The sequence below is a fragment of the Nothobranchius furzeri genome, chromosome 6 (assembly GCF_043380555.1).
Source record: "Nothobranchius furzeri strain GRZ-AD chromosome 6, NfurGRZ-RIMD1, whole genome shotgun sequence".
NCBI lineage: Eukaryota > Metazoa > Chordata > Actinopteri > Cyprinodontiformes > Nothobranchiidae > Nothobranchius > Nothobranchius furzeri.
This window is the reverse complement of record NC_091746.1, coordinates 26252061-26272389: the sequence shown is the minus strand read 5'-3', so window position 1 is coordinate 26272389 and position 20329 is coordinate 26252061. Positions and strand designations below refer to the sequence as shown.

Below are 20329 nucleotides of genomic sequence, written 5' to 3'. Positions count from 1 at the left end.
TTGTGAACAACCATTAACAAAACCCAGGTATAGATCCTCTCTCACTGATGATCATTTGTCAGCTGTGCTTCGCATCTCCACCTCAGACATTCAACCTGACTTTGATGCACTCATTAAAGCCCAGCAGAGACTAGATTTCTCTCACTGAATAAGAAAACAATCGCTTAAAAACACAAAATAAGGTGTTTGGACCAAAAATGTAGGCAACTAGCAGTGAACTGGGACACTTTTTTTTTAAAACCTCTTTCTCAAGATCACAGTTCAATGATTTTATTTTACAGACAATACTGTGTGTCTGTAGAATGCTAAGAACCTCTTTCCAACAATATTTGAAACTCAAAATGTGTTTTGGAGTGAATGTGACTGAAACTGTTAACTAATATAAGTCACAAATGTTTAACAAAAACCAAATGCGCTCACTTTGTTTACCATTGCCTTGGGAAATTTGAATAGATCACATTTTTGTAAGCCAGCCTCACTTTTTCCTTTTTGCTCATTTATAACATATAGTCTACTCTTACAGCTTGAAAAAACAATGGTATTTACTGCTTTTTATAAAGAAATACCATTAATATTATGCATAATTGACTTCAGCCTTTTGGCCTGGCCCTTCACAATATTTTCTGTTTCTCATGCGGCCCCGTGGAAAAAATTATTGCCCACCCCTGGCCTAGAGGCTCTTTAATGCAATGTCAGGAATGCAGAACTGTGAAGTACACATGGCAGGAAAACAAAATACTAATACTTTCAATTCAACGTTGTTTTTCACCTTGTTAGTAATTTTCACTCCTACTCATTGTCACCATTTCAGACTTATTTTTTGGATATCTGATCAACAGAGCTCATTTACATCAGATTCTAGCTGAACTCTTGGTCCTAGTGCTCAGCCAGTCTATTTAACACAGCGTAGTATTGGTTCTAGATGATAAAAAGTGCAGGAGACAAAAATTACTTAAGAAAAAGTGCGGGGGGGGGGGCATGCCCCCCCCCCCCCTTCAAATTACATGGTAAATGGCCTGTATTTGATATATCGCCTTCTAGAGTCCTGGAACCCCTCAAGGCGCTATACAAGACAATCAGTCATTCACCCATTCACACACACATTCATACACTGGTGGTGATGAGCTACGATGTAGCCACAGCTGCCCTGGGGCGCACTGACAGAGGCGAGGCTGCCGAGCGCTGGCGCCACCGGTCCCTCCGACCACCACCAGCAGGCAACGTGGGTTAAGTGTCTTGCCCAAGGACACAACGACAGCAACAGACTGAGCGGGGCTCGAACCTGCAACCTTCCGATTACGGGGCGAGCACTTAACTCCTGTGCCACCGTCGCCCATGCACCTCTCCATATTCATGTTTGTGATTCCAGCAGCACCTTCTTTAAATCTTCAGCAACTCTGCAAGGGTGAAGACCTCCTCAGAGGTGTCCTGTCAGAGCTCCACACCCAAACCCAACACATCCAGGGACCTCCTTTCCTTTGCATGAATCATCATCAGCCTGTCTGCCAGAACCTCTTCAAGCCCAACCTAAGGTCCTCATCCATGGACTCTCCACCCACTGACAAGCTATCTGCAGCACAACTTCTGTTTTGATTTAACGAACCAAAAACCTCAGAAGATTTTTTTACAGGCTTACTGTTCTCTCTTGTTAATCTTTGTTTATAATGGGAACTGTTGTTAAGAGGTGGGATGAGACGCCTCTTTTCTTTGTAGGAAAAAAGAACAGCCCTCCAGTCATCCACGAAGGATCAGCAATGTGACATAATTAGCTGGAAAGGTGGAGGTTTATGATCCTCATTTCTGATTGGCTCACAGGGAAAAGGGTTGGGATGTTTTAAATAAAAGCGTGCAACATGAGAGGTGAGACCTGAAGAAGAGAGGAAGAGCAGAAACCTGAGCAGAGGCGTTTAAGGTGAGAGAACTTCACTCGGAGCTCATTTAGCTGCCTTAAAGGATTTCACGCATTAGGTGTTCGTTTAACAGCAGGTCGGAAAAGGTTAAAGCACCAAGGTCTTTTTGGACTTTCTTAGGTGAAATTAAAGATATGCAGTCAAGACATAATTTAAAGACATGCAAAAACAGCGTTTCAACATTATTAGAGAATAAAATGAGAAGAAAGTGCATCAATGACGTAAATATCAATATATTTCTACTTATGTTACAGAAAATAGGAATTTATAATAAACTGAGTGCCTGGATTAAAGGTCACATCTGGCTCCATTGGAAGTGAACCAGCTGCATCTGAAAGTGGGAAGTAGAAAATAACCAAGATATTAAAGGTGTTGTTCACCTTCTAAGTCTGTGTTTAAGCTTTGCAGGGGGAAAAACATTGCAGTAACCATGGTAACAGCAAGTCACCTGAGTGACTCACCGAGCTCCACTCCCTGTCTGATTTGACGGTGAGCAGACTGAGTATGAGTGGATCTTCCCCGTCATGTAAATGCCGATTTCAGCATTCATGCAGCGAGTCACGGCTCTCCAAGGAGTGGTGGAGTCGCTGCAAACAACTTCAGGGCTAAAAATACATCAGTGTGGACAAAATGTAGACCGGAGGTCTAAACGCTCCCAAGGCATGACAACTGAGTTTAACCAACGTGCATCAGATTAGGATTTATAATCCACAATGATGCAAAAAGTGTTATTTTTGCATCCGTCCATCATTTTTCTTAACAAAAGAGTTTTTAATCATCTGATTCAGTCCGAAAACACCACTAGTGTGTGTGTGGGTGTGTGTGAGGCTGCTGCAGATTCATCTGTTCGTCATGTTTCCATTTTACATCAACTTTGTGAAACATGAAGTGAAACCTAGGAGTCTCACGTGGTGAAATGGGAAAGGAAATTCACTGACAAAATGTGAAAAATGCATAAATAGTTATGAAAATGATCAGAAGAGAAGAGGATGGGAGTGCAGCGCTTTCTTTAAAAGGTAACTTAGTCAGATTCATTCATTGAAATTCACAAAATAAGAAGTTTTAAATGCAGAAAGGTCCTTTTCATTCAGCTTCCTTTAAAAAAAAAAACAGGAGTAAACCTGCAGGTTGATTTGGGATTTGAGTCGTTTCAGCAGGAAGCCACTGATGAGTTTAATCCGAGGGACACAATTCAGGATCGCCTGGTAAAATCTGCAAAGTTTAGTTTGTTATTTTGTCGTTTCTTCAGGTTTTTTCTACATTTGACGAAACTAAAAGTGAGAATAATCTTTTTTTTTCTGCACTTGAACCACATGCAGAATCAACTTGTATCATCAACACGTTTTACAGTCTTAGGAAAGTAGATTTTAAAAGATCAACTTCACTCCTATTTTAATACATCTGCGGTGGCCTCTGGTAGAAAATAATGCCTCGTAAGTCGTTCTCTGAGGAAAAAAAGCTCCGGTACACCTGCTTGAGGACGTAAAAGTCAACTGGAGGAGAAAGTTTATGTTTATGTATTTAGCAGACGCTTTTGTCCAAAGCGACTTACAAGTGATAATCGGCATGTTGCCCTTGAGGCTAACAACAACAACAACAACTAGACATCAATCATGGAAAGGAGGGAACAAGGAGTGGACGGTAGAGAGGGGGTACGGGTGCAGGGAGGGTGCTAGTTAAGAAGATGCTCTCTGAAGAGCAGGGTCTTCAGGAGTTTCTTGAAAATTGAAAAGGAAGCCGCAGTTCTGGTAGTGCTTGGAAGGTCATTCCACATTTGTGGAACGATGCATGAGAAGAGTCTGGATTGTCCTGAGCGTGGTTTAGGCACTGTTAGCCGACGGTCCTGTGATGACCGGAGCGGCCGGGCCGAGATGTAAGCCTTTGCAAGAGGATTCAGGTAGATGGGAGCCGTACCGTCTTGGACTTTGAATGCTAGTGTTAGCAATTTGAATTTGATGCATGCTGCTAGCGGTAGCCAGTGGAACTCAATGAGCAGAGGGGTGACGTGTGCTCTTTTTGGCTGATTGAAGACCAGACGCGCCGCTGCGTTCTGGACCATTTGAAGAGGTCTCACAGTACAGCCTGGAAGACCAGTTAGAAGGGCGTTGCAGTAATCGAGGCGGGAGATGACAGTAGATTGCACCAGGAGCTGGGTGGCATGTTGTGTTAGGTATGGTCTGATCTTTCGTATGTTATACAGCGCAAAGCGGCATGAACGAGCAACAGAGGCAACATGATCTTCAAAGGTCAGGTGTTCATCGATCACAACACCCAGATTTCGAACTGCCTTTGAAGGAGCCAGAGACAGGAAGTAATTTTGGATGGGGATATTGTGCTGTATGAATGGTTTTGCTGGGATGACAAGTAGTTCAATTTTAGAGAGGTTGAGTTGGAGATGGTGGGATTTCATCCATTTTGATATGTCAGAGAGACAGTTTGATATTCGTGCAGAGACGGTGTGGTCGTCCGGTGGAAATGACAGATAGAGCTGGGTGTCGTCTGCATAGCAAGAAAGTAGCTTCAGACGACAGGATGTGGAGTCTTATTTCCTGATATGTGGACATCTCTCCTCTGATTGGCTAACAGCAACATGACTCTACCTCTGACTCTGTTTGCTCTCCAATGTTGATGTTTTATCTCCATAAATAACACAAGCCTGGAGGAGTTCTGCTGTGTGGCGGAGCTGCTAATGCCAAAGGTGAGCTCCTGCTAGCCGAGACATTCTCGGCTGTTTCCTGGACGCTAAACCAACAACAACCTTCCCCGTCGCTAGGCAAGATTGGTATTGAATGGTAAAGGTGTGGAACATGGAAAACCCAATTTAATTATTTCTGATAATCAGTCACTGAGTGTTTCATGCAGGCTGAACATGAAAATAGTCTCCTACACCCATCTCCTGCGTTAGTTTCTGATGGAAAACAGACGGTGAGACTCTAGGATTAGAAAATCCTATTTTCATGTTCAGCCTGCGTGAAAAACTCAGAGTGACCCGTTATAATCAGAAATAATCATAAAAAATTGGTTTTCAGTGAAGTTCACATTTAAAAAGGTAAAAACATTCAAAACGTGGATGAATTTTGGGGCGAAGGCGATGAGAAAATTAATGTTGAGTCTCACACAAAAGACAAACACATGGTCTCTAACGCACACACACACCTGGGAAGACCTTTCTGTTGTGTGTCTGACTTACAGAGTGGGAGTGCAGCACGGCGAGCTCCAGCGTGAGGGTGGAGCGCAAACAGAGCAAACCCCAGGGAAAATGATCTCTCTTCTGTGTGTCCAGCAGCCCGGAGAACGCTGACGTCCCAAACATGATGCCTGCAGCCGGGGGCATGTCCCACGTCATATCCAGCCACGTCCTGAGAGTGGGCCAGACGGTCTGTCTGGACTCGGTGCCCAACGCAGACCCTCAGAAACCCGGCTGTCACCTGGACGACCCGGATCTTGACATGACCCTGGAAAATCTCAACCAGATCATGATGGACCTGGATCCCAGTTTTGAACCGATTCCAGTTCCTAAAAGCCCTTGCTGGACCAGTCCTCCAACAGGTAGAGTCAAAACTTCAAGAGATTTGTTTTTTACTTTAAGAAATATGGTTTCAAATCGAGTGAACCTTTTTATGGAGTTCCTCAAGGGTCAGAGTCAGGTTTCCAAGCGTGTTTATTTAGTCAATCCATTCGTTTAGTTTTTGTTTTAAAGAATAAACTTTCAGGCAAATCCAAAATGTGGCCCGGGAGCCACCAGAGTCCTTGGGGTGATTTAGTGCTGCTCCGTTGCATTTCTGGGGAAATGAAATCTGTCTCCGCAGGTTGTTTATCTAGATGGAAACTTTCCGACAATTTCATATGCAGATTTCTGCTAATATGCAAAAATTTTTACCTAATTTGAGGATTACAAAACAAAATCGCCTTGAAATAATTTTTTTCATTTTTGTTCAATTAAAAAAAATCCCTGCCAGAACAATCAACTTGACATTTTTGGCTCTTGTATTGAACAATTTGGACACCCCTGCTTTAAAGTCGTGACATAAAAAAATTAGTAATAATATAGTATACTAGTATTAAGTACTAGTAATCTAGTTTTAAAATCTTGACTAAGCTTATGTGTTTAGCAGATGCTTTTATCCAAAGAGACTCACAACGGACTAATTTTTATGGCTAATATTGAATTTAACAGCTGTTTAATAATCGGTCCTATTTAATAGAATGCTAATAATTCTATAACAACATAAAGAAATAAAATTGGCTCTTGCCACCTGTAGATTGTCCACTAGGGGGCAATAGAGCTGTTTAGAACTGTGTTTGGCAGGTTTCTGATGAAGGAACTAATCCTGATGCTCCAGTGTTTTGATGAGGATCAGTGACAGACGTCTCCATGAAAGCACAGGGATCCATCTTTGTAAATTTACATAAACTAAAGCAAAAAGTTAAGAACTAACACACAAAATATTTACAAAATGGTGAAGATAATTCTGACAAAGCACCTTTTTTTGGTTTTATTCAGAATTAAACCTCTCAAATCCTGCAAATGCGGTTACATATTAGTAATTTTCTGTGGGGGGTACTCCGGGAGTATGGGGTACCAGGCCCTCTGTTACGGGCTGTTAGGTCCCTGTATGGCCGGTGCCAGAGCTTGGTCCACATTGCCAGCAGTAAGTTGGGCTCGTTCCCAGTGAGAATTGGACTCCGCCAAGGCTGCCCTTTGTCACCGATTCTGTTCATAACCTTTATGGACAGCATTTCTAGGCGCAGCCAAAGTGTGGAGGGCATCCGTTTTGGTGGCCTGAGGATCAGGTCTCTGCTTTTTGCAGATGATGTGGTCCTGTTGGCTTCATCAGAACGTGATCTTCAGCTTTCGCTGGAGCGGTTCGCAGCCGAGTGTGAAGCAGCTGGGATGAGAATCAGCTCCTCTAAATCTGAGACCATGGTCTTGATTCAGAAAAGGGTAGAATGCCTTCTCTGGGTCAGGGATGAGGTCCTGCCCCAAGTGGAGGAGTTTAAGTATCTCGGGGTCTTGTTCACGAGTGAGGGAAAACTGGAGCGTGAGATCGACAGGCAGATTGGTGCTGCGTCTGCAGTGATGCGGGCGTTGTACCGGTCTGTCGTGGTGAAGAGAGAGCTGAGTCAGAAGGCGAAGCTTTCGATTTACCGGTCGATCTACGTTCCTACCCTCACCTATGGTCATGAGCTTTGGGTAGTGACCGAAAGAACAAGATCGCGGATACAAGAGGCAGAAATGAGTTTTCTCTGCAGAGTGGCTGGGCTCTCCCTTAGAGATAGGGTGAGAAGCTCGGTCATCCGGGAGGGGCTCGGAGTAGACCCGCTGCTCCTCCACATCGAGACGAGCCAGTTGAGGTGGCTCGGGCATCTGGTCAGGATGCCTCCCTGGTGAGGTTTTCCGGGCACGTCCAACCGGGAGGAGACCTAAAGGTAGACCCAGGACACGGTGGAGGGACTACGTCTCTCACCTGGCCAGGGAACACCTTGGGATTCCCCCGGAGGAGCTGGCCCAAGCGGCTGGGGAGAGGGAAGTCTGGGCCTCTCGCCTTAGGCTACTGCCCCCGCGACCCGACTCCGGATGAGCGGGTGAAAATGGATGGATGGATGGATGGATGGATGGACTACCTCTGGTGTCAAGAGTTTTCTGTATAAAACACATTTAACCTGCAAACGTTCAAATATTAATTTTCTAAGAGTTTTGTGATTTTAGAGTAAATCTTGTGTTCAAAATATTTCAGTAGCTAAAGATAATAATAATAATAATAATAATAATAATAATACATTAAAACATATTTACGACCCTTTTAATGGATTGTTGTTGTATTTTGGAAAAATAGTTATTAATGAAATGGGATTTTAAATGCCTTTGGTGGGTTTTCCTTTAGTCATTTTAAATAAATGCCTCTTAAGCAGCAAAGCTTGACCTCCCAACAGCAACAGGGCGAAATGAACTCAGTCAGCCTCAGAAAGCAGAGAAAGCAGATCGCCTGCGGCCTCGAAGATGTTCTGTGCACCTAATAATTGTAATCATGGTGTTTTTGCTGCTCTCCTGCCCAGAATGACACCACACCCTGTCAGAAACTCTCGCCTCGCTACTCAGAGCCCGCTGTTTTCACAAAAGTGTGAAGCGTGTACAAGAGGCAAAGAAGCTGAAAGTACAATTTCCTGTCACCTGCTGTATTCAGAAGCACGACTCGTCTTCGTGAAACTGGCGAGTGCAGAAGAGGAGGGAAAGTTTGGTGGAAATTCTACAATTTTATGAGAAGTCATTCAGAAAGTTTGTTCCTTGGGTGGCAGACGACAGAAGAGAAAATGCACGTGTTACATTAATGAAAAGCCATCTTTTGTTTCTGGGAGGACGCGAACCTTCTCACATTCAGCTGATGTGCCAGGTTCGTGCAGCCATTAGTCATTAAATGATGTTACTTTGGTTGCAAAATCCACCCATCTGACTCAAACCCTGACCTCAGGCTGAGGTTGTTCCCCTAAAGGCACACATTTGCTCCGCCCCCTCCGACATAACGAGGCAAACACATTTTTAGGAGCTCTGGAACAAGCCGAGACTTCCACGGTTAGATGTTGTTGCGACAGCAGAACATGAAAGCTGCAAACGTGCAAATCATGATCTGCTCTGCATGTTCCTGCAGGAGAAGAATGAACAGCACTCACAGGTGACCTTACATAAGAAGACCAAGCCCATTCTGCAAACGGCAAACTGAAGTCAGGCATGTTCTGGGACATGCAGGGATTTAAAACCTGATCCATTTCCCCTCCTTCTTGAACGTGTTTCCTCTCCGTCTGCAGACTCAGATCAAGTCTCCCACTGTGTGCTGGTTCCCAGAGGATGTTCTCCCACATCAAAACCTACATCTGCATCACCCAGCATCCCCATCCCGACACAGAGAGGCCTGGGCTGCAGCCCCCAGGGTGCTGCGGCGTCCTCCAGCTCCCCGACGTCCTCCCTGCCTCCGCTGCCGTGTGGAAGCGCCCCCAGACGAAATCCTTCATCCAAACAAGACTTTCCTCATGGGTCTCTGCGGACATCACGCTCCAACAGAGGTAGCGCCACCTCGCTCCTCTCCACATCGACGTGCTCAGATACCAGCTACGTCATGGGCAGGTGAGACTGGGTGGGAACACGATGGTAGAAATCAACACGTCTCCTAGCAAGTCTCAAACACCTTCAAGGTGAATTTTAAAGATTTTACATCGTCTTATGGTGGTGATTAACTGACCAGAACACCATTTGTTCTTTAAATGCTGTTAGGTGATCAACTTCATTATAGTTTAAAGACTTTTAAAGTCCCTTAATTATTCGAGATCTTTGAAAACCTTCAAAAGACCACAAGTAGGTTTCTAGCACCGGTGGCAGCATAGATGTGGGTCCTGCACTTGTGTTTCTGAGTCAGAGGACCCCAAAGCACTTTACATTTTACACTACAGTGTATGTTTGTCCCCCAGGTGTTTACAGGTGATGAGCAAGCAAAATATGTTGTTTCAAGAGAAAAGAAACTCCATAAAAGGTCAGAGAAATTAGATTTGTGACGATTCTTTTTCCTCGCAGCAACCTGTCCTTGACCGGAGAAGACACCGATTTTCTAGACTGCTCGGTTCCACTCACGCCCGGTTCCTTCAGTGATGGATCCAGAACTGGGACGTGGGACTGCAGGCCCACGTTGGCAAAACAAGGACATCTACCTGAACTCCACCGCGAAGGAGTTCAGAGCTGTCCGGTTTCGCTGTCTGGCTCCCAGACCGACATTCCCCTCCTGCTCATCAACGGAGCGCCGGAGTCAGACGTGCACAGTCCCAGACCAGACCCAATCCAGAAGGTTCCTGCAAGCCCATCAAAACAAAACCAGGTCTTCTTCAGTGGCAGCCAGCCGATGATGAAGTTTGTCATGGACACCTCCAAGTTCTGGTTCCGTCCACACATCAGCAGAGCCGAAGGTGAGGATGTCGTCCTTTAGATGACATAAAAGGTTTTTGTCCTGGACGGAACACAAACCTTTGGTTTTATTTTATCCCAGCTGATGCTCTACTAAAGGACAAGGATGCCGGCACGTTTGTGGTGAGGGAGAGCACCACCTACAGAGGAAGCTTTGGTCTGGCCATGAAGGTGGATGGATCCCCCACCTCCTTCACCGCTGCTGCCTATCCAGGTACCATCGACATATATACTGGACGATTCGTGCCCATAGGCGCCAACTATAGGTTTTTGTGCTAAAATGGGAGGTAGCTACCACCGCCAATTTGACCGTGTCACAGGTTCCGTCAAGCCCAGACAATTCCATAAAAGGCAAAAGAGGTGGAGCTAAGGGTTGATCAAATGACGACACCCGTCGAACTGAAGTGATGTAGCTACAAGCTAACCCAAAGCTAACGCGGAGGTGTGAGCTAAGCTAACGGAGGTAGCTACCTAGCTACAACCGGAGCTTCTGAGTCAGAGATGCGCCGGGCTGACGGCTGGGTAAAACCGGGTGGAACACAGAGGTCTCCGAGACCTCCACAAGCCGGCAGCAGCACAGCAGACAAGCGCCGCTGCAGTCAGAGATTCGCCGACCTGCCGCTGAGGGGAGGGGACTGTACCGATAGTCGGAACCCAGCTCCACCAACATGTTATATTTCAACCCATTTTCTAGAGTGCAGCATTATGTTAAATGCACTGGGTTTTATCCTATTACATTTAAATTTCATGGTTAAACAGTACATGTTAAAATCTAAGCTCAGCTCGGCAGTGACCTAAAATACATAAATATAATTTTACTTACCGAAAAAAATGAAGTGGAGACTCCTTGGATGCTCTATTAGTGCAATTAATGCCACAGCAAGTCATTTTGTCCAACAATAGCACAAAAAATATCCAAAAAAGAACGCACAAACGCTACAACTAATGGTCTAAGTTGAGAGAATGAAAATGACCGAACAGTTTTCAGGCTGAGGTAACGTCGAGCCGTCTGCGGCCGGACTGTGGTCACGTGGGTCTGATGCTCATTAATTATACATAATTTTAGGCTTTTAATACACTTAAACAGAAGAGTGAGACAAAAATTCACCCCCCTCAGAGTTGTCATGAGTGTAAACTAGATCATTTAAACAAAAAACATGTTTTGGTACCAGACTGTAAACATGTTTATTTCTGCTATGAAATTGGTATTTTTAACATGGGAGTCAATGAGGATTTGCTCGCTTCTGACACCAGCCCCTAGTGGATGAGGGTGGAACTGCACTTTATTTCACTTCCGTATTAGCCTCAATTTCTGTCCCGAATTGTGAGGGCTTGGTTTTTCTCCATAAAAAGGCCAAAGAGGGACGTAGCCTTTGTTTACAAGAGCCAATCATATTTGATCACAAGAGGTTGCCAAATGTGTGGCGGTATTTGTATTTCACCTTGATAAAGATAAATGGACAAAAGCTACCTGCACTTTTCATTTTTTCTACTACCTCATTTATTGACGGGGGCAAAAAGACGTCGGTAACAGACATAAATTGCGGTATCAGTAAATTTTCCTTAGATTGTCCACTTCTAGGTTAGCATAGAGCTAACAATGCTAACAGTGAATTTAAAGAATAGCTGGCTTACTACTTATCAACTAATTGTGTATGATTCATCATCTAGAACCTTCTGGCGCTGATCCGTGATGGGAAACCGTTGCTCAGAGCGGACTCGTTTGTTTCATACATGGACTGCAGTACCCACATTTGACCACAGGGCGTCGTTCTTGCTTCATGCACCTTTAATGTTTTTCGAATCAGCATCTTAAATGTCCAAACAAAGCGAGTCTTTTCATGCATTGAGCATGTCTGTTGCTGCTTTGTATTAAATCGTCATCATCTACAACAAGGAAGCCTTCATTCCATGTCGGGGGTCCGCAGTGCACTTGCCTGCAGGTTTTATGTTGCTTTTCTGTTCCAGAACTCCTCATTTTAAGGTAAATTAGCTTTTCAGGGTGTCTTCTGAAGCCCTTTAATCAGCATTGAGTGAAACGAGGTGTGTTGAAGCAGAGAAACATCTAGAACTTGCAGGACCGAGGGCCTTGAGGTCTGGGTTACCATGTGGTGTAGATTCTCAGCCGTGTAAGGCGCGGGGGTCCTTGCAAACTCAAACCATTAAAGGTAATCACAAATGTGTTCACGTCCAATCAGAGAAGCTTCTCAGATTATTTTGACTTTTGCTAATGTCACCATGATTGCCCCCTGCTGGCTAGGAGTGGTATTGACAGCTTTTTCCCTGAACAGATTTCCTTTAATAATTTCATCAAATTGAGAAAATTGTGACTTTTATTGAAATCTAAGGCTTTAATCTTACAGTTTAAAACAGTGACATAAGTGTGTCAGCTGAGTGGAAGGCAGAGTCACATCACCAGTTCAGCTTCCGACATGTTTGGTCTGATAAAGGCAACAGACAAGCAACACAAACACGACCAGCTGCTGTGTTGTGGGAAACCTTACGACGTCGAGCCGTCTGCGGCCGGACTGCCGAAAAAACAAACGGGATTTTCCATCACAGTGTGGAAACACAAAGGAAAACTATAAACTATCAAACAGAGGAAAGAAAAATGAATCAGACTCATGAAACGATTTAATGAACTTCATATGTTTTCAACTCTGCCACACCAGTGGGGTTTACCTGCCTACAACCAGACTTTTAACTCGTAGTTTTAGAATGCATCTCCAGAGTCTGGTTGGTCATCTTTACAAAGAGATGTGACTTGTGAGGGCCGTGCGCGGGTCCATACCGTGGTTGCCCCTTTTGGGATGGTGCCAGTCCCAAAGGGACGACTCAGAGCTGGAGTTCTGGTAACAGTTCTTTTACATTTAGGACCAAATTCAGTTTGACTGGTGAGGTCGGAGTCACATGGGTGTCCCAGAAAGCTGGTGGCATGGAGGGGATCAGCGTGACCCTGCTCAGGTGTGAAGGAAGCTCAGGTTGCTGATAGCAGACTGCAGGTCATCTGCATCGGTGGGTCTGGTGTTTCTCTTGACAATAATCCATAGATCAGTGCAAATCAATTCCGGTATCCAGCACGTTTTAGTGGTTTCTCTGCTCCAATCACCTGTTCAGCAGCTCATCGGGCTCTGCAGAAGCCTGTTAATCACCTGCTGATTGAAATCAGGTGTTGAAGCCCAGAATTGAATTCAAGTCAAGCCCAGTAAGTGGTACTTTTGGCAGTGTGGCCAGATGCCAAGTCCTGCTGGGAAATGTAATCAGTATCTCCATGAAGATGCATGAAGGTCTCCCCTTAAGCCCCAGGCCTATTTTGAAGCCTATTCCTCGAAAATTGGTAAAAATGGTATTTAATGGTAAAAATAGTTTAGATAGCCTTGTAGTGCTGGGTTTGCGGATTTGATGGGAATTATTACGATTTCTTCTCTAGTGTGAGGGTTGTTTTGGGCCTGTTAAGGAACTAACGTCACAGGGTCCCCCAGGTGGGGGTCCCTGTGACGTTAGTTCCTTAGTAATTAGTAATTGTTAAGTTCCTGACAAGTAATTAAAATTGCGCCCACATTTTCTAAGTTAAGCATCTCTTTTAACAACGGTAGTTTCTGCATCTTTACTGCTCCGCTTCAGCCCTCTCCCCCCCCCTGCTTCAGCCACCCCCACCCCCCACCCCCACCCCCTGCTTCAGCCCTCTCCCCCCTCCCCCTGCTTCAGCCCCCCCCACCCCCTGCTTCAGCCCTCTCCCCCTCCCCCTGCTTCAGCCACCCCCACCCCCCCACCCCCCCGCCCCCACCCACCCCCACCCCCTGCTTCAGCCCTCTCCCCCCTCCCCCTGCGCAGCGGCCGCAAACTCACTGATGTGCCTGCAGCCTCTCGGAGTTCCTGCTGCTCTAAACATTAAAATAATTATTTCATTTTCTGTTCCTCACATCTGATTACCTTCAGTGGTGTCTGTTTGTTGCAACCAGCAGGTACAAAAACTAACTTGTTTTTATTTGACTATTTTTCTGTCCTGTCTGTTATCTTCCTGCATCTCCTCTCAATCCTAAAGAGAAACTGCTACCTGGGTTCATATATATTCACCTCATGAGTTACCTTTGAACTGCAGTTCTAAAAGATCCACTGACCGCAAAAGCAGCGGAGTGCTCGCCGGCCGCACCGCTGAGGTGCGTCACCGGAGGACAAAACAGGTGATGCGCCCCGCTCCACAGCAGCAAAACGCATCAGGCACAAATAAAAGACAGAAAACATAAAAGGAAATGAGCCGACATGAACGATCGCGTGTTAAATTTGTTTTTGGATTGGCGGCACTTTGATAATGTTACCGTGGCCGTGCTCAGGACGCATCTGTCTGGAGCGCGTCAACAATCAGAGCTTTGCGCCTCTCAGCTCTAAATAATCCCAGGGAGTCCCCATGAATAATGTAATATAAGCAGAACCAGGAGCGTTTTCAGGCTCCCCCTGGGTGTGCTGAGGGCTTCCAGGAGCTCCCAAGCTCACCTGTAATTCGAATCCTGCGTACAGCACAAGTTTGTCGCGTGAGTTGCCGGATCCTAGCAGACAGTTGCCGGAACGGTCCTTTCAAAATAAGATAGTTCCCGGATCTTGTTCCGGCTCAAATTAAGCACTGGGTTAGGGTTAAGTTTAGGCTAACCCCAGCAGCACCTCACAGGTCCACCTTCACAGTGAACGTGAACAATCAGGCTGCCCAGCAACAAGAAACACAACCCTAAAGATCCATTTGAGAAATGGTCGACTGGAATAATGTTTCCAAAATTTGTTTATTTAAGCTGAAGTTTGAGGCTACGGTGTTTTATTGTCTAAATATTTGGTATTTTCGAGGCTCTAGAGGAAGTTTGTGATGAATTTTATTCAGCAGCAAACCAATCCAGACGCCTGAGAACAACTTAATAAAGAATTCAGATTTATTTGAACTTTCTAATCGTCGGCTTTAACAGAAGAGCTCTTCTGATTTCATATCTGAAGAAATGTGATGTTTTTGACCTTTTAAGGTCTGGAGGTTTTTCTTTATTGTGGCACTTTATGACTTTTTTCTTCCTTTCATCTAAACAGGAGAGAGCAGCTCAGATCGCATCAGACATTTCCTTATTGAATCATCAGCCAAAGGCGTCCGCATCGGAGGCTCTTCTCAGGAACCCTACTTCGGTGAGTCGTAAAAACCTCCTTTAATAATCAAGATGATGAAAGAAAATCGGAGTCACGTTGGCAGGATTCGGGTGGGAATTGTTATCCGAAGCGAGCCCTGACTGCGTGTTGGCCAACCACCAAATCATTCACTGGGATTTATGTCTAAACAGATGAGGCTTCTAGGGAAAGGACACAGGAACGGACTTGTCTGTGCTTCCAGAGAGTGATGGGTTACATTTCCAAGGCTTTCCCTCACAGGTCTAGATTTCTTCTGTTTGTTTCTGCAGGAAGTCTCTCTGCTTTGGTTTACCAGCACACCATTTCTGCCTACGCGTTGCCCTGCAAGTTACTGCTCCACCACCAAGGTGACTCCATGTTCACGCTTCAGCACATTCAAGATTTCTGTAGAACAAAAACATATCAGCTTGTGTTTGCTTGTCCAGATCTGAGTGCCGCAGAAAAAAGGAGCGAAAAGGCGGTATCAGAGGACAAAAACAAAACAGGTGAGAGATGTGCTCATGAGCGTCAACTCTGGCACTCCACAAGGACGCATACTTAGTCCCGCTTAATTCAAATATGATTGTTATGCCATAACTCCTGAGGATTAAAATGTGAAGTCTGCAAATGACTCTGCTGTAGTTGGTTTGACATCCCAACGAGGATGAGTTCCTGTTTAGGATGCAGGAAGATGAGCTTGCTGATTGGTCCAACATGAGCATCGAAGAGTTTAAAACCCAGTTTCATTCAAATAAGTACATTCCTTCTTTCATTCCCAAAATATTTGGGAATCTACTAATCTAATAATCTAATTTCTAATCTCTCCAACACGATCTTGCATCTTTCTGCAGCGTGTAACTTCGTCTACCTGGACGCTGTCCCCACTGAGATGCTGACGGGCCCCTGCGCCGTGCAGAAAGCAGTGTCCACAACGCTGAAGAAGGCCCCGGCCTCCTTCACACCCACCGTAGTCAACATGAAAGTGTCTCTGAAGGGGGTGACCCTCACAGACATCAACAGGAAGTAAGAAAACACACATCCTGTCAACATGCTACTGAGATTTTACTCACTGTACACACCAGAATCTTGTCGGTGTGATTTCTGAGCCACATTTCACCCAAACTGCTCTCGTCTCTGCAGGCTTTTCTTCAGGCGCCATTACCCCGCTCATCTGCTCAGCCACAGTGGCAAAGACCCAGACGGTCGGCTGTGAGTGTGCAACGTGGTCGCTGATCGATGCACGTTTGTGTTAAATGTTTCTGTAAGCACTCATGGTTTTTTTTTTTTTCCTCTGCAGGTGGTGGAGAGGTACCAGTTTTGGGGCAAGGTAACTTCATCAGTTAAGGAACTTTTGATGCTGCTTTTGTACAAATCAATGAAACCTCGTGTGTCATTGCTCCAACAGGATGTTTGGTTTTGTGGCCAAAGGTGTGGAGGCTGGTATGGAGAACGTCTGTCATGTGTTTGCAGAGTACGACCCCCTGCAGCCCTGCAGCAGTGTCGTGAAGTTTCTGCAGGCTGCTCTAGCCCAACAATAGACACACAAGCTCCAGTAGCCTCACTTTATCCATCTTACGCGTTTTTGTTTACGTAAATCTTCAAAAACGATGGTTAATCTCAGTTTATCACAGCTGACGATGAGCTGGGGAAAGGTTACAGTGTCTTTGGACCAAAACAACCTTGTTTTTCCACTTTTTTAAGTTAATACATGTTTTTGCTGCACAGGTAAAGATAATCAGCTCAGGAGCTTAAAAAGCACAAACAGATAACAAATAACAGGAAATCAAATCATGCAATATAAAACATGCACATCCAGCTTGTAAAAATGCTTGAAAATCAACTATTAAAACCCAAATATAGAGAATCTGTAATTCCATTTTTGGTTCTTTTTAAAACACAGGAAAGGATTTTCTTTATCTTGCTAACGTTTCGTTTCCCGACTGCAAAACTTCCTCAGAGCCGACGCTGATGGTGGCGTCACTTCCTACTCCGTTTATCCGCGGGCAGCAGAGGACGTTGTCGCCCTCTGCTGCCCGCTCTCCCCTCTCCGAGGATGATGGAATTACAAACTAAAGGCAGTAAGAACACACCAAAGATGTATAGAGAATCTGTTTATTGGCAGAAAACAGCATAAAACTTTCTTTAGATCTTAAAGTAACGCTCATGGATGAATCCAGACTGAATGTATTTATTATGATGCTCTCTGTAAACCTGCTTGTGTGTTTTTTTAAATAAACGTCATAAAATCTTGACCTCTTTGTGTCGGGGATGGGGGAAGATGGGGTACAAAAATAATAAAATCCAAAGGAGACCTGAAAGCACGATGTAATAATTTAGTTTTCCTCTAAACGTATAACTGACAACACAAGAACCTGCACGCATTTCTGCTTTATTTGAAATGATAAATCTTTAGATAAAAGCTCCAAGCTTAGTTCTGATGTTACAGAGCTCCCGAAATGAAGAGCGTGCTTCTTGAAGCAAAGCGATAAATGAAGTGCGCGACTGCATACATTTAAATAATCCTAACCCAAATAAAAGCTCATAATCTCGGCACTTCAGGAGCCAGCTTCAGCATAAAAGCCATCAGTCTGCAGCAGAACAGATGTTTAAACTCACTGCAGTGGTAAATGTTTACAAATGCTGCCCCCTTCTGGTGAAAGGAGGGAAGCTGAAGTCACAGTGAGCATTTAAACACGAGATTTAGCTGCATCAACAATAAACATACTTCAAATTAGACAAACTCTCTTCAGATTCTTGCTGCAAATACATTATTAAATTAAAAGTGTGCAAACATTTAAAATATATAATGTTCATTTTTATTTTGATGTCTGAACTTTAAAACAGTCCTGTCATTTTAAAGCTGACTTCATTGTTTAAAAATATTTATGGTGAGTTTCACATTAGTGGTTTCTGATTTCTAACAGTGCTAATTCTCATCAGATAAACTATAGCTCCGTGAAATAAAGAAGAAATCAAACTAATAATCCTCTGAGTTTTGAAATGAGGTCGTTTTGGTCAAATCTTAAAGCAACACTTAAGAGTTTCCACTTTTCCCTCCTACTGGTTGAAAGTGGATTTACACTGGTTGTAAACAACCCTTCAGCAGCCCGCTGTAGCTAGCAACAAGCTAGCGCTAACATGAGCCAACTAATACTAAAATATAAAATAATAAAAAGATCCAAATCTGTTGGACAAAAAAATGTTATTACTTTCAGTTGCAACAAAGCCAGGTCACCATCAGTCCGTGATTTTGTAGCCTCCTTTAGCTCCCTCAAACTAGCGTAGGCCACACCGATGTTCACTCTTTGTTTCACCTCCAAAGACACAACTCTCTTACCTTTTCTTCCAGGCTCCGCCGTGACGCCATCTTCTTGAGCATTTTATTGACGGCTGGTTAACTGAAAAAGCTAACTGCTAGTCGTTATATTAGCTATGAGTAGAATAAACAGCTAACAGCCATAAAGTGGGTTTAAGGCACCGCCTAGTGAACCCAGTGGGCTTCTGGTCAGTAAAGCCCAGTTGGAAAAACCAACACAGACCAGTTGCTTATTAGCATTTGTCTTGGTGCTGATCTAGCTGGTGGTCCAGCATCCAATCACCAGCATCCCATGCTGGACTAACACACCAGCACCAAAACACAACATATGTTGGCAACAGACTTTTCCAGTGCTGCACAATCTGAAGTTGGTCTGTTTTCTTCCACTGAAACCCACTTTGAGAGCAATAGCGTAACCTGTTAAAAACTCTTTTAGTGTTGCTTTAAAATCCGACGTTGATTTTGGGTTTGCTGCGGCGGCCATATTTATCTAGTTTGACTCCAAAAGGCAATCATCTGCAGATGTCCACTGAAGAACTGGTGGAACAGATTTTGCCAAACCCAATCAGGGAATCCCGACATTTCCTGTGGAGTTTGTGTGCTAGCACGATTCCTCAGAGGCAGTTTATCATTCCTGCTCTAAAGACAAACAGCGAAGAAGGCAATCCAGCTCTGCGATAACCAATAAAACAATCCTAATCATAGTTATGGCAAATGGTAAATGGCCTGTATTTGATATAGCGTCTTCTAGAGTCCTGGAACCCCCCAAGGCGCTTTACAACAAAATCAGTCATTCACCCATTAACACACTGGTGGGAATGAGCTACAATGTAGCCACAGCTGCCCTGGGGCGCACTGACAGAGGCGAGGCTGCCGAGCACAGGCGCCACCGGTCCCTCCGACCACCACCAGCAGGCAGCGTGGGTTAAGTGTCTTGCCCAAGGACACAACGACAGCGACAGACGGAGCGGGGCTCGAACCTGCAACCTTCCAATCACGGGGCGAGCTCTTAACTCCTGTGCCACCGTCGCCCACCGTGAAAACTTCTAAAATATTAAGCAGCAATTTTTGTTTTACATTTATCGTTATTTGCTATTTTACTTAGTAAATCCTGTCAGAATCGACCAAAACAAGTAACGTGTATTTGGTTTTATCCAGTGATAATAAACATAGTGACTGATGGCACCTGAAAAGGCAATAATCTTCCTTCTAGCAGCATGTAGAGTTCATCTGTGCCTACCTGCACTTTCTCTATCTTCACCTGACTCAGTCTGGCGGTTTAAAACCAAAAGTCACCACAGAAGCTGAAATTATAACCCTCATCCCACCAGACTGGAGCTGCGAGGTGGACTTCAGTCGTCGGTAGATGCAAAGTTCCGAGGACTGAAGAAGCGAGATGGTTGGTGGTCTTCCTCTGTTCCACCCCCGCATCAGAACTCAGTTTGTGATGGTGGAGATGCTGCGGGACCTCTTCATGATGAGACGCACCTCCACGTCGGGGAGGCTGTCCTGTTTGGTTTGGCTGCAGCCCTCGTCCGCTGCAGCCATGTGAAGGTCGAAACGCAGCGACACAGACTTCTTCCTCAGCTTCGGGTTTCCTCTGAAGAACGAGCCCTCCCACTGCTTGATCACCTTGTCGATTTTCTCCGTCCTGTGAGGCGAAGCGACAGCCAAAGTCAAAAACGTGCACTCTCGTTTTCTGAAACGCTTTTCCACAGCGGGATCTCAGGGAGCTCGTGTCCAGGGGCGTCCCCAGAAAGTTTCCATGGGGGGGGGGGGGGGGGGGGGGGCTTTAGCTGTGCACCACATGCTCCTACCTTCTTCGTCAGTGGAAAGCAAAGTGCTTCCAACACGTTCACCTCAAAATTAGAAACGTTTTTAAAAAGCATTCAATGTTTTAACTATTACTATCTCAACATTAATTGTTCCAACGGTTCATCAGAAACAGCACGCAGATCGTCGCTGAACCAGAAGCTTTTACAGAAATCTGCTGATTTGGAGAAAGCCGTGTCTAAA

The 20329-nt window shown here is 44.8% G+C and overlaps 2 protein-coding genes across 8 annotated transcripts in view; one reads left to right on the top strand and one right to left on the bottom strand.

Annotated features, from left to right (window-relative positions):
- Positions 1-1850: 1850 nt before the first annotated feature.
- LOC107393373 (tensin-4) lies at positions 1851-17249 on the top strand. Of its 3 annotated transcripts, none has more exons than XM_054743910.2 (12): positions 1851-1912; positions 5197-5459; positions 8715-9030; positions 9475-9860; positions 9941-10072; positions 14926-15018; positions 15288-15365; positions 15444-15503; positions 15849-16020; positions 16138-16206; positions 16295-16324; positions 16403-17249. In XM_054743910.2, the coding sequence occupies exons 2-12, from the start codon at positions 5222-5224 to the stop codon at positions 16533-16535; spliced, it is 1707 nt and encodes a 568-aa protein (XP_054599885.2). In that variant the 5' UTR covers positions 1851-1912; positions 5197-5221; the 3' UTR covers positions 16536-17249. The 3 variants fall into 3 exon arrangements, with proteins under 3 accessions (XP_054599885.2, XP_015827165.3, XP_054599887.2); XM_015971679.3 differs by having other exon boundaries at positions 1864-1912; positions 5194-5459; XM_054743912.2 differs by lacking the exon at positions 1851-1912 and adding an exon at positions 2165-2399.
- krt222 (keratin 222) overlaps positions 17096-20329 on the bottom strand; it is a 51191-nt gene continuing 47957 nt past the window's right edge. For all 5 annotated transcript variants that reach the window (XM_054743914.2, XM_015971667.3, XM_054743913.2 and 2 more), the window contains exon 11: positions 17096-19964. In XM_054743914.2, the coding sequence (XP_054599889.2) occupies positions 19751-19964 (214 nt within the window). In that variant the 3' untranslated portion in view covers positions 17096-19750. The remainder of the gene's footprint in view (positions 19965-20329) is intronic.

Bases quoted from the DNA above. Each gene is read 5' to 3' on its own strand.
- LOC107393373 (XM_054743910.2), top strand. From the start codon at position 5,222: ATGATGCCTGCAGCCGGGGGCATGTCCCACGTCATATCCAGCCACGTC. The intron at 10,073-14,925 runs GTACCATCGACA...TCATCTAAACAG, and splicing joins CACCGCTGCTGCCTATCCAG to GAGAGAGCAGCTCAGATCGC. The intron at 15,366-15,443 runs GTGACTCCATGT...TTGCTTGTCCAG, and splicing joins GTTACTGCTCCACCACCAAG to ATCTGAGTGCCGCAGAAAAA.